This window comes from Meleagris gallopavo, chromosome 23, assembly GCF_905368555.1.
Source record: "Meleagris gallopavo chromosome 23, MGAL_WU_HG_1.1, whole genome shotgun sequence".
Lineage (NCBI taxonomy): Eukaryota > Metazoa > Chordata > Aves > Galliformes > Phasianidae > Meleagris > Meleagris gallopavo.
The window spans coordinates 5368894-5383397 of NC_139426.1; the positions used below are offsets into that span (position 1 = coordinate 5368894).

At 41.8% G+C, this 14504-nt stretch overlaps 1 protein-coding gene across 5 annotated transcripts in view; it reads right to left on the minus strand.

Annotated features, from left to right (window-relative positions):
- Window positions 1–14504, minus strand: part of VPS13D (vacuolar protein sorting 13 homolog D) — an 89003-nt gene that overhangs the window by 1624 nt on the left and 72875 nt on the right. For all 5 annotated transcript variants that reach the window (XM_085242618.1, XM_085242620.1, XM_085242617.1 and 2 more), the window contains 2 exons: window positions 4788–4919; window positions 609–849 (listed from right to left, as the gene is read on the minus strand). In XM_085242618.1, the coding sequence (XP_085098744.1) occupies window positions 609–849; window positions 4788–4919 (373 nt within the window). The remainder of the gene's footprint in view (window positions 1–608; window positions 850–4787; window positions 4920–14504) is intronic.

Sequence of the window (14504 nt, forward strand, 5' to 3'; positions counted from 1 at the left end):
ATTGGGTGGGAACAGAAACATCTTGCAATATCTGAAGTTATTTCCTTTGCTTCCTCTCTTACCTTTCATCTGGCTGCTCTGTTTGGAATGTAAACTGACTTAGGTCAGGGGTGAGCTTGTAACCTTGTCTGTAAAACAGACCTGGAACAACTACTGCAATGAAGCAAAAAACCCACGACATTGAGAAGTGAGATACTGATTAATTTTTACATGTATGACATAAATAGTCAATTTCCAATCTTTGGAAGATGCTATGTATGTAGGGAGAACGCTACAGTAAATAGCACAGTGCTTAACTGCATGTATTGTGTAATTAGGATTATTTTTCAGATGAAGAAATATTTCTTAATGTACCTTGTGCATTCAGGAATATGTTAGGAATATTTTAGATTTTACCTTCAACGTTTCTCGGGAGTTCATGGAACAAGTTCTACTCACCTAAACCTTTTTGGCAGCAGTTACTTTCACTGCTGGCAGAATGATGTTTTCATTATTAAACAGTGCAAGAAACCAAACGCTGATGAGTAGAAATACATTTGGCATCAGTACATGCATTGAGGGGAAAAGAAACCCCTGCATGAAAGAAACAGCAGGCACTAGATCCTTACCATTGGTTTTTGTTGTGATGGGCCTGGCATTGCTACACCACTGCTTGTATTAACAGCTTTCTTGGTCAGCTGCACGTATACTTTCCCATGATCTTTTGAAACAAGGCAGTGGTAGAGGTCATCATACTTCACTTCTAGGAAGATGGCTTCGCGGTCGGTGTAGTCACCACTCTTGAGGAAATAAACAGCTTTAGATGAGATCAGAACACAGTACTTCTCTATGTTCTCCACTGCTATGAAGCTGTGAAAGAGAAAAAACAAAATGAAAAAAAGGAAATGAATCACTTGATAAAAATACTCAGCTGTAACAAAGGTCTCAACCTTGTGCATTTTCAGTGACCTTTGGAAGTTTTAAAGAAAACCAATAGCATAACACATCCAATTCATTTGCATTTAAAGTGTTCTTGAGATCAAGCTGGTGTGTACCCTTCAACTGAAAAAGACCAGGTAGTAAACCAAGGGTGAGCACTAAATGCCTGGCTTCTAGCTTTGGATGTTAAAAGGCTATATAAAAATAGTCTTTAACAAGACTTAGGAAGATTAACTTCCTTGCATTTAAACGCTGAATGACTGACTTACATTGAAGTTTAATTGTAACTTCAGTCATTACTGATAGGTGAAAAAGTTTACAGATATTTATGATAAAAGCTTTTTTTTTTTTTAACACATAAACCTACTGTGCCTCCTTCTGCCACACACCTCCCCTGTCTTTAAAAACAAAAAACAAGTTTAACCTGCTGCCTGGATCAGTAGCTAGAAAAGAGAAATTAGCTGTTTAACTCTGGGGTGAAAGGTTAAGCAGCAAGCAGGTTTCCCCAGAGAGATTAGTCCAAGTGATGAATAGGGGAGGTAGAAAAGAGTGAATTAAGAAGATGGAGAATTACGATGGCTGAAAAGGTTGATGTGTAAAAATTAGTGGGAAGGAATGCAAAAGTGAAATAGATAATGCACACATGAACACTCCCTCATTTGTGATTTACTACTGAAATGAACTCCATTTGTGATTTTCCTTTTTCAAAGAAAAAAAAAAAGCTGAAATTTTCAGAAAATTATATATGAAGACACAAGAAACAAAGAGTGCTGAGTTTTGTATGAAAGTACAAACTAAACTGTCAAACTAGGATTCTCCTGCTTTCAGGTGCATTCAGATTCACTTTTTTTTGAGCTGTTATTTGTATGTATCTGTCTGTCGTTGCCCTGACACGTTCAGCAATATACTCCACTGTATTTGAAAACACTGAAGATTTTCAGTCCTAAGAGCTTTTATTAGATTGAAAAGTTCACATCTCCACTGACCAGTTCCAAACCTACTGCCTGCTTTTCTACTTAGGTAACACTTCGTACAAACTACAGTGAGCTACATCCAATAGCCTTCAGCTACAAGTGGAATGTTAGCAACCAAAAAGAGTCTAAAGCTCAGATCATGGTTTGTTTTGTGATATAAAAGAAAATTCTAGTAATTAATTTCTATTAATACTCGTCTGCAAGATGCTGCTCAGTGCTGAACTTGTCTTATCTCTGCTCTATGCCTCCTAGTCATATCAGCTAACACTTTGGTTTCCATAAAGGTGAAAAAAGGCAGACGTGCTCATTCAAGTTGTTAAATTTTCATTTTAAGTGGAGAGAAGAGTACAGTCATTCTTAACCTGCTGGGCAGTCTGCAGAACAGTCTTGTTTCTGAGAACAGGCAAATAAAAGTCCAGTGTTTCGCAGAGATCCCACGTTTAACTTGGGTTATGCTTCCACTGGAAGAGCAACCAGAATGAAGCTGCTGGCACACTGCTTTTGTTTCTTTTCCAGCAGGGAGAGAAAATTAAAAAAAGGTGATAGTAAGAAATCTCAAATATATTCTAAACCATTCTTTGCAACAGTCAAGGTAAAGCTGAGAGACCTTAGAGGATATTGTACAGCCACAAAAGCAGAACTGTTGGGTTTTTTCCCCACATATATGGGATTCCAGCCTTCTGTATGGAGACAGCTGCAGAGAGAACCCAACCAGCAAAAGCTACTGTGAAGTTCAGTGGGAACAACTGGGAAACCTGACTACAGGGCTGTATTTTTTTCCCCATAAGAAGATTGTATCTCTGATTTTTCATGGTGTCATACACGTACTTTGAGGAATGGAAGCGGGACGTACTTTATGACGAAGCACTGAAACATCAGCTTGTTTGTAGTTCAAGCTCTACATTTTGTTCTAACTTTGAGTCATGCATCATTACCCATTTTCTCTTGCCAACTGTTATTTTATTCTCCATGCCTAGTTCTCAAAATGGATATTTAACCTTTTAAGATACGACTACAAGATATTACTTTCATTGATTTATACATTTTAAAAAACGCAACGAACTTTCATCAACACTGTTTTAAAAATTTCAAATTAATAAAATGGAAGATTAAATGAAACATGATCCAGTAGAACAAAGCAGAAGCAACCAGACCTCTGGAGAATTTGTGGGTTTTTAACAACATCAGGAAGTAATTACACAATATTTTCCAGAAGTGAAACAGTGAGTCTAACTGGAAAAAAATGTGGAAACATTTAGTTAGAACAGTAGAGCAAGGTATTAAACCCCCTTTTATGGATTTAACTCTGAAGAAAAATATGCAAATAATCAGGTTTCTAAATATGTTTCTGATTATGACACTAGGATAAAAGTCAGAGGCATAATTTTGTACTTATTTTCTGTTCTCTTGTTGTGTGATGTTCCTAATGGTCAAAGTCAGAGTGAGTGGACAGCCTGACTGAAATGACAACAGCCCACAGTTCTGCTTATAGAGTACACTTGCCCAAAGTTGACACTGTTTGGTTTTCTAATCATGAATTGCTCTCCTCCAATTCTCCCCACTTCAAGAGCCAGGCTAGATACGCCATTTAAGTCCTTTCAATAAGATGCAAACAGGATAATATGATTGTAAGATCACAGGGCCACAACCAAGTGGCAACTACAAACTTCCTCATAGGCACACAGCTTTCAGTGCCTCGTTATTGATGCTGGTGGAGTTGAGACAGTGCAGTGAATGGGGAAACTCCCCTGAGAGCTTCACCACGAGGTACCATTTTTTTCTTTAGACACTGAAACCAATTCCAACTAACTGCTCTGCCTTGGCAAATGCTCTGATGTGAAGTAGATACTCAGAGCAAATACTCTGATAGTGCAAAACACAGTATCTCATGCTCTCTACTGAAAACAGCTGTTCAGGTAGCTGAGAGAGAGAAATTTGGTTAAGTAATGAATTATGCCATGAGAACCTAACCAGCAACCTGACAAACGAACAGATAACTTTCTTGCATTTACTGAATATGGATTTTTTGTACTGCCTAACCTGACCAAAATACCTGCTGTTTTCACTTGCTTTCATGCACCCATATCCAGGGCATTCAAACATAAGATGCATCATCAGTTTTGTGTGTATTACCCATTCAAATTATTCCACACTGACTTTTCTGGGAAGAAAAACCACCAATGTTTATAGTGCAGGTTTTGTTCATTTACTGCTAACAGCCTCAGCTTAGGAATAACGTGTACCACAGGCATCTGGCTAGCTTCTCTCACATCTATACCAGAGCAACCTCAGCGTGCACCCACCTAACAGTGTGATTCACACACTGCTGCCATGGAGCTGGAGGCAGCTGCTCTGCCAGGCCTTGGGCTGAGAGAAACAGCAGGCAACAGAGACAGATAAAGGCACAGAGAGCAGTTCTGTCTGCATGAAGAATGTGCCTCTGTGCAAGGAATACAGGTTCCAGCAGCATGTGTTTACGCACAGGAGGGGTTAGCCTGCATTGGACATACATGTTAAATGCTAATTACTTAGGAGCTGAAATTTCATCTTTTGTGATGATAGAAGGACACTGGAATCATTAAAAGGCATGAGAGACGAGAAGCCATAGCTCCAACTCTTCTGGAAACAGCATGCCATGTGAGATCAACGACAGCTAGCAACAAGTGAAGCACAGGACCCTGTGGCACCTGCAATGGCACTGCTATAGAGTCAGTGAAAGGGCTGCTGTGGAAGCCACCAGGAGCTTGGGGCGTGCTGTGATTCAGTACCAAGAGAAAACACCTGAAATAGCCTTGTATGTGCATGGGAAGTAACGTTCATCTCTTTCCCAAAGACACAAAGCTACAATGGTAGCAAATGGAAGTACTTAAATAACTGCGTAAAATCAGTACTTACAACTCATCCTGGATGTTGTCAGTCAGTTTGAACAGCTGCTCTTGTCCTTCTGCTTCACTTTCTGAGTAGCGAGGCAAGAGCCCTTGGGGTCCTCTGCAGCAGCGTGGCTTTCTTACTCTCTCTGCTTGTGTCCTGCATGCAGAATAGATGCAGAAAAATGACTTGTGCAACAGCAGGGCTTTTAATTCCACTTAAACCTGTCAGCACACAGAGTTGTCTTTGTTCTTCTAGAAAATACAAGGTCTCCACATACAGTGTATGGATCTCAAAGACACAATATCTATTCATTGGCTTTACATTTCAAATAAATCTCAGGTTTTTCTACACGCAAGGGGCAGTGTGCTAAATTAATATGAAGAAACAGACCGAGTGTACCATCCACAAGGCTTTTGATCTATTTACTATTAGAGTTCAGTTGATTTGACCATTTCTTCTCGCTTCTCTACAGAAGATAGGAGCACACAGACTGAGGTGGAGCTGGCACTAACAGACAGTTGCCAGTAGTTTGAAAACAGAAGGGTTACAGAAATAGGAGCATGCAGTGAAGTTAAAACAAGAGGAAAAAAAACAGAACCTTTTTAGCAAGGTTTAGCATACTTTACCTTTCCTGAGCATTTATTAAAAATGACCATAATAAAAAGACATATATGGCTTGAGACATCAGAGGTTGATACAGGCCATAGTGCTAAAGAACCAGAGGGTAGGTTCCTCCCTTAGCAGTATTTTGTTAAAAAATAATATTCTGAATTCCTTTAAGCTTTTGGAACGCCCTACCCATGAAGATTTGTGTTACAGGCAGCGCAGCCCTGTTTTATTCCCTGTCCTTTCCTACCAGCACTGCTCTGGGATTGCTGAATGGTTTTTGTACCTCCCAGACTACTGCTGTTCCTGGTGTTTCAAGCCAAATGCACCATTTTCACTCTACTTCCCATCTTGATACTTTGTAAAGACTCCGTACAGTGAACTGCCTCTAAGCTTTTTGATCAAAGGATAGGAGAAGAAAATCCCATGTAACCATGGCTTTTCTTTCTAAGCTGCTTGGCAATAGCACACAAGAGCACTTGCCTTCTAAGCTTTGCTTTCTGCAGATGTTTCCTCTGGAGCCCTGTTTCTTTGTTACCTTTCACCTTCAGCAATCCTGTCCCAGGCTTAAAACACATGCACACTTCTAAAATGTGTTTTCCTTCCAGTCCTTGACACCCTTGCCTTTTAATCGTGACAGGCAACTTTTTCTGCCCCTTCCCTTCTTGGCTGCACTAAATACTGTTGGAAGAGAATCTTTTACATATCTTTGCTGCCCTCCTGTTGGGTGACTGACCTCTCTCTCAGTGTGTTTTGACTATCGTTGCTCTGTTTGATATCAGCCATGTATTTTGCAAACAAGGTAGGGAAGTCAAAGGTAGCGGCTCCCACCACAGCAGACAAAAACATCAGCCAGCTTATGGTTCTAATGCACCACGACTACCTGCTAAGTTCTAATTTTGTTAATGAGATTATTACATCCCTGACCTACACAGCACATTTACAGTGGCTCAGAAGTAGCACTGATCCTCCTGAGGAATTCAGGGAGGACAAAAAAATGCAGACTTCAGTGACTGCTCTTCAGCTGAACTACGGCCATGCTAAGATGGGATGTCACTTTGTGTGCAGGAAGAATGAAATGAAAAGTGGAAATTCTCCAAATTAAGGAACACAAAGCAAAGCAGAGGTTTATGAAACCATAACAAATGTGATTGTTAATAATACCAGTCAAATGTTGTACCTCTGCACCCAGATGTTCTCGCTGTTTTACTGCTTGGGTTTTGGTAATACATTTGTTAACTACAGAGAAATAATAGTATAAAAATTGAGTTTGCTGCGGAGGTCCTTTGTTTCCCCTCATTTGCAAAAGTGTAATGTCTTAAAACTGTATTCTCTCCTTAGTAGCATTTATCTGAACCAAAGTAACCTGGGCACGAGGTAAACATGACTGCCACAAGCTATCCCAGTTAAAATTATTCCACTGAGTAACGGCTGTATACAGTTGTTAGAACCACAGCATTAATTACTGCAACTTTAGAGCAGTTCACCTCTCCTGCCCCTTACATTTTCCTGCTAAAACCAGGATTTATCTATAGCAGGCACAGCTGCATAGCAGTATCATTCTATTTTGGAATCCGCATAGGAAGCGAACATATTGGCCACCTTTTCTTACATATTCTTACAACCAGAAAGCAAAACGTCTACATTTCTGTTTATGAAATGCAAAACCCAAATAAATTAAAAAGTTTGAGCCACTGTAATATTCACATATTGCTACTTGTCCTGCTTCCTTACTTTGCAAAGCTGCATAATAGCAGTGCTTTTCTTACCCAGGAAGCCCTGACTGGCTGTTAAACCCTTCCAGAGCACTTGCACTTTCTATTAACTCAGTGTAAAGGGTACACGTGTGAAGCATAATGCACTTTTTAACACACTATGGGCCAATCATCAGTGTTTCACTTTGACACTTTTCCTATTACGAGCAACAACACTGCATAACGGTTTTTGTATTAACCAACTTTCAGATAAATATTCAAATGCTGTTTTTTTCCCATGCTATTACTTCCAGTGGTGAGGCAGTGGACCAGGTTGCCCAAGGAGGCTGTGGATGCCCCATCCCTGCAGGCATTCAAAGCCAGGCTGGATGTGGCTCTGGGCAGCCTGGGCTGCTGGTTGGTGACCTGCACACAGCAGGGGGTTGGAACTGGATGAGCATTGTGGTCCTTTGCAACCCAGGCCATTCTGTGATTCTAAGTACTGAAAGTACAGCACTTACTGCCTCCATGGCAAAAGTTCATCCTGGTGGTAAGAAGGCAGCTGCTTTTCAATGCAGTTTCACTAGAGCTAGCCTAAATTGCATTGATTTAGTCCATCAGCCCCCTGGCAAACTGCTCTGTTTGGTCTGGACAGCCAACAACATTCCACACAACTCTTTTTTTTTTTTTAATTTTAATCTAAAAATTTGTTCAACTGTCTCAAGTTACGTTCTGTAAATAATAAGCAATACTGATGAAATGCAAAAAGTGAAGACTTGTAAAGCAGAATGAACGGTGGTGTGCCCACATCTGTGTTACATTAAACATGCACTCAACAGATTTGCTGATTCTTTTTTAATAAGCACACAAAAGGCAATACAAGACAGAAATGCCCTCATGTCTACTAGTCACAGCAGGGAGGAGCGCTGCTGAATGGAGACACAAAGAGATTGGAAATGGTGTCAGAAGGTTGAGGCACACATCACAGCTCTTCACTGTTCATACAAAGCTGAACAGCGGAGAATCTCCTTTCAGCTGGCCATACACCCTCTAAAAACAGCCAGTGGTGTTAATTGGCTTTTGCTTAACAGTTCGTAGAATTCATGTGATTCAGTCCACCAGTTTTCAACCAGAATTTCTGTATTCAAACAGATCACAGTGCAGTGATATATGGAAGGTATTTACTTTTACTGCTGAGAGAACTGTTTACCAACTCAGACTAAAAAAATTTCTGCAAGAGACAATGCACGTTTTAGGGAACTATGTTTTATCCTTGATCCTTTACCACAGGTTTATAATACGCTATCAGATGTGATTCTCAGTGGGGTACACATGCAGTGTTTTTGAGAGCAGTTACTGTTACACGTTTGAGAGTCTCTGAGCCTAAACATTTCCTAGCAGATCACTTCCTAATAACTTAGACAGAAGGGAACAAACTTTAGCAACAGGTAACAAGTAGTCCGTGAAAACGAAACACTGCACAAATGATAAAGGTAAAAATGCACCACACTGTACTTGTCACAGAGTCATAGAATGGCCTGGGTTGCAAAGGACCACAATGATCATTTAGTTTCAACTCCCCTGCTGTGTGCAGGTCACCAACCAGCAGCCCAGGCTGCCCAGAGCCACATCCAGCCTGGCCTTGAATGCCTGCAGGGATGGGGCATCCACAGCCTCCTTGGGCAACCTGTTCCAGTGCCTCATCACCCTCTGGGTGAAAAACTTCCTCCTCATATCCAGCCTAAACTTCCCCGTCTCACTTTAAAACCATTCCCCCTTGTCCTATCACCACCCACCCTCCCAAACAGCCGTTCCCCCTCCTGTTTATACGCTCCCTTCAAGTACTGGAAGGCCACAATGAGATCTCCCCAAAGCCTTCTCTTCTCCAAGCTAAACATGCCCTGTTCCCTCAACCCTTCATAATAGAAGAGGTTATTGTTACTGAAGTACTTGTTATTACCCATAACCAACACAGCAATCAATATAACTTCATTTAGTATGTTTTTCTGAATTTCAAACCTCCTGTTCTGGTCAAGGAGCAGCACTGGCAATTATTCACCTATTTGAGAAGCTCAACTTGAGCTTATAACCTGCATACAGATTTTGATCTGTAATCAAAAGAGCACGAGGACACCCAAAGCCCAGCACAAACAACAGCTGTAAGTGCAAGGAGACATAATTCTGGCATTCTGAAAGCAGTGCTGAATGGAAGAGGCTCTTCACAGAAGCTTCAGCTGCTGAACTGACTGATCCCCAAACCCTCCACTAAATCCTGGTTGGCAACCAGCAGTGCAGAGATCAGCCATGGCAGCCTCTGAGAGGTGTCTGTATGCACAGCCCTCTCCCACACTTTCCAGTAATAAGTTCTTTTTTCAGCTAGACCCAGTTCTTGCTGCCAAAACCTTCTAGCTTTTTCATCAATACGTGGCGTTCATAAAGGTGCTGCAGTCTAACAGCCTTGTCCTTCTAACCTGTTTGGAGCAATAAACTCACTGGTTCTGGTATAGCTCAAATCCTGTCACTGTTTCCATTGTATAAACCCGTGGGTTTTTTTGTTTCCCAAGTTTGCATAAAATCTATCACTGGAAGCCTGCTCAGGGCTGTAACTTCACAATACTGACCTTCAGCCTGGGAACAATTTCCCCCCACTGCAATAATTATAAAGCAACCTTAGTTCAAACAAAGGAAAATTGGCAGGCAGTATAAGCCTATGGAACAGTTCAATTGCTGCTGGTATTTGGGAGAAATAATACTAAACCTGTTACTTAACGTGGCTCTGGAAAAAGTCTGCTTCATAAATACAGTGCGTGCTTTGTCTGTAGGGATCTCAGTGCACTTCAGACATGGAGAAGAGATTTAATCCAGTAAATTAAAAGAAGAATAGTCTTACATCTTCTATTGTAAAATACACACCAGCTAAAATACCCACCACAGTTGGAGTTCAGACCGAATGCCACCTGCAGCCTTCACCCATGTGTATTTCCACAGAAAGCAGGACGAAGACAGTGCTTAACCATCTCTGAAGTCCGCAACAGGAGAAGACAGTGTAAGCACACTCAGAAGTGCCACAGTCAGTTGAAAAATAACCTCAAAGTTCAGCAACCACAGCAGAACTACAGACAACGCAGTCATTCCACGGGATAAGAAATGAAAACAAACGTGTGCCACTGCTGGGAAGGCCTATATTTCCTATCACAGTTTTGCAAAATACTAAAAATCCACCATTGCCACAATTCCTCGGTGATGTCCTTAACTGTACTTTGTTTCAAGTGATGAACCGCTGTGAGAAGCTGAAACATCTTCTACCTTTACTGAGCAGTGCGTGTTCTCTGCGTTTGAGAACGCAAACGTTACATGACTTGGGCTCAGTTTCACACAACCATCACGATTTCATAGCAGAGGGTAAAGCTGCACCTCCTGACTGAAGAATTATTGCCCACTTGCTGGGCTTTGGGGCTGCAGCTCCCTAAAGGCAGATGGTTTCTTGGAAAAGGACTTTGCCACCTGAACCCAGCGAGCTGTGATGGAATTCATTCACTAATTCAGACAGATGTTTTTAAGGTGTGTTACAAACGCACACGCAGTGCAGTCTGGATATTGGATTTGGCATTAGAGTATCTCAGTTAGATGCAAGAATGTGTAAAATCTTGAGCCAGACAGCTCCCTGCTGACTGCATATCTGAGGAAGCTTATATGCACCGTTTATTCCAGCAAATGCATGGAATATATTGTACTTGTTAAACGTGTTCCCAGAATGCTCGTTTCAGGCAGAAACACACAAATAAACGGTGCCTCGGGTTAAAACCTCCCACTTAAAGTCAAATCCCTCCTCTCTGGATGGATCTACGAGCTCAGATACAGAGGACTTTTATCTGACTCAGGATACTCTCAGACAGAACAGCATGCTGAAGAAGGAACTGCTTATCATGCAGGCGGTTCCTGCCAACCTCTTTGAGATGGAGCTATTTTCTCCCCTCCCCCTTTCCTTTGTATACAAGATCAAACCAAAATTGAGTACTATTCACTGGGGTTATGGTTGTATACAATCTCTAAAGACTCCCACTTCAAAAGGAAGTGAGAAGTTGAAGCGTAAGAATCACTTCCTTGTAAACAGCAGAGCAGCAGATGTACTCACTGAAACAGCACATCCTTAAGACATCCCTATCAGAAATCCAAGGTCTGTGTGAGCTGCATGTGTTTATATACTGAAAAACTGCAGTACTCAGCACATCATTTACTATTCAACCTTTGGTACTTCCTTACCTAATAGTGCAGCAAGCTTCTTCAAGCACTTTGGTATCATCAAGATTAAGAGATGAAAAAAAATATGTAAATGAACACTGCTTTCTCAGTTTCCAGTTTATCCCAGGCTCTTGCTGCACTGATCACAGAGTCGTGTTACTGGCCTTGAAGTTTCTTGTCTCACAAATGTGCTGAAAAATGCTCCCATTCACCCTCTGATTCTATGTAAAAGATAAGGTTCTTCCCAGCGCTTCCTTTCCAGCACCCATCTGAATGAGAAGAGCTGAATTTGGCCTTAAAGAACTCAGGGCCACAGTGACACTCTGCCCTGGGACACAGTGCAAAGTCTTGAAACTTCTAAGCCCAGTCTGCTGACATTACGTTCATGTTTACAATGGTCCCATCACAAACCATCCACGGTGGCCAAGCAACGCCCACTTACAGTAATTGCAGAAGTGGTCATTTCACTTGGAGTGCAAAATGCAAAGCACTGCCTGCTACCCAGCATTAACTATCAGCTGTGCGTGAAGGACTATGTGAAATGGGCCATGCTCACCCTCTGCATCTTCTCTTCACACCCTACGTGGTGCCCTTTGCAGCCCACCGGCACAACAGACCCTGAATGACAACTCCTCGGGATGTCTGTTTGGCTCTTTAGCACTAGCAGTTGCAAAAGCAATTTACATCAACTGGTTGCACTTCCAGAACTGCTAAAGAGCGCTCCACATGTTAACAGCAACATTAGGTGAAAAAATTATCTATAAAAATACCAGCCACATGCTAAATGAGGTGACATCAAGGCAATAAATAGCTCCATCTGTATGAAAGATTCTGCATAACAACCAGAAGACATCTCAACAAAAGTAACCAACTATGGATAAAGCAGTGGAAAAAGAAAAAGGGGGGGTTGGATTGGTTTTTTCTGAAGGATCAGTTTTACATATTTTTCTCAGATCACTTTATAAATCTGCTGCACATTAGAAATCAGACACACATGTATTTCTTCCAAGTAAAGAAAGTTGAAGGTTTACATTTTTAATAGCAATGGGACTATTTCTGAATGGCAGCAGTATATATTACATGCAGTGTGAGAGGGTTAAACAGGACAGCCTCAACTCTTTATAAACTTTTGCCCTCTGGATATGTACTCATTGGCTGCTGTACAAGACTTGAGCTGTATTACACGCCTTAACGATATGGTTCAACTGTCGGTCAGGCTCGGGGCCTGGCAATAGGCCAGACCGCAATCAATGGGACACAAACCTCCCCCTTTCAGATCATCACGAAGGCTCATATTATCTCCTTTTTGTCGTGCTGGTTAAATTTATGGAGCAGAACCCCGAAGCTGCATTCCTTGGCTTGGGCCGGCCCACGCAGGCCTCCCTTTGTTTGGTACTGTAAGCGAGGCGTGCTTTGGAGGATTGCAGGGTTGTTAGTTCAGGCACTGACTGTTTGCTCATGACTGAAATGAAAAGAGTTCAGTGGAAGGGCAAAAGGACAGCACAAGTGTAAAACCCTATCCCAGCAGGCCCTGGGCCCCTATATATGGACTCCGGACTAGGACTGAACAAAAAACCTCACCGTTAATGACAAAGGAAAAAAGCCTGTCTAGCAGCAGGTAACAGGCTAGCAGCATGTCAGCACATACCTTGGGCACAAGGTCGTTTGCTTTCAGGTAAGCCTGTAATTACTACGTAACTATGAACCCAAACTAATCCGGCTCAAAGTGCTGCTTGCAAACAGTTCTACAGCAGTGCTGCAGCTTTAGATTGAAAATAAAGCTTGTAGGCAGCCAGCAGCGGTCCATCAGCAGGTTGTCACATCTCTGTCATATGTATGGAGAAACCTCAGAGATGATGCCATGGTATTGGCACTTGGGAGGAATTAGCAGAAGTGACTCTTCTAACACACCAAACTACTGGAAACACAGAGGGAGAGGAAAGATTTCCCCTTTGTGCCTCACAGACGTTTCCTCCGTCTCTGTATCTGGTCTGAGAGCAGAAGCAGGCCCCTCGTGGTGTGCTCACGTGCTCTCTACTCAAAGCTTTATTACTGCAGTAATTAAAGGACACTTGTCCCTGTTCACTGCAGGGGAGCTGGACTAGATGGCATTCAGAGGTCCCTTCCAATTCTAAGGATTCTGTGATTCTATGATACGGGACAAAAAGATGAACGACATAAAGAAATCTTTGAAGTGACGGCAAGGCAAACTCAGGAGTGAAAGTGAATGGAAAGAACTTGAAAGATGGCATTCCAAATACAGGCAACAGGAGCAGATACGTCCATGGAAAGCCACAGGGACTCCTACTGATGATGGGGAAGATAAGATGCACACGTACTGAAAACATCTGTGCTTTGCTTCCTCAGTACCAGGCCAGTAAAACCTATTCCCAGACAGCTGCCCCAGCCCTGCTGTACCAGACTTCACCCCTCTGGCACAACAAGCAGGTATTCCAGGACATGAGCTCATACAGCCACTGCACTGGCGAGCAGCTCTTGCCATTTGTGCTCCAGTAAATAAACAAATGCTGTATTCCTATTGCATTAACACCAGTTTCATCTTTTCTACTATTTTTATGAACTGAAAATACTCATAACATGGCCAAAAGACATTATAAAAACCCACAGAACGTGCATTAAATGTTTTCAGTTCTGGGGATCAAGTCCGACTGGTTGAATGCAGTCTGGTGATTTGGCCTGATGCATTCCAAGAGACACGTCTGTTTTGAATAAAGCTTTTGTTCATTTCTGGTTCTTATATGCTTTTAACATCTCACCTAATTCCAAGCAAGTAGACCTGCGAGTGGAAATTCTGAGTACTTTCTTGCCTGGTCTTTGAAGACTTTTTAGCTCATTTGGCTGATAATAACATATTAATAGGATGCTTTGTTTTTTTCAAAGCCTGCTCAATTCCACTCAAGGTTTTGCTTTTGCACACAATTTGCGATTGCACTCCAGTGGAGTGTGCAGTTGTTTTAAACCAAGAGCTATTACAGAAATACAGTGTAACAGCAGTTCCTTTTAGCAGAGGGCTTCCTGAATAAGGATCTATAAACTACACAAATGCCAGAAGACAGGAAATACACAACACAATAAAGTGTTCCATTTACTTTTCTCCTTCTTGTCCAAAAGCTGCTGAAATAATTTGGCAGAACACACAGGCTGCAGAAATACAAGGGTTTCTAAGGAAAGCATTTTT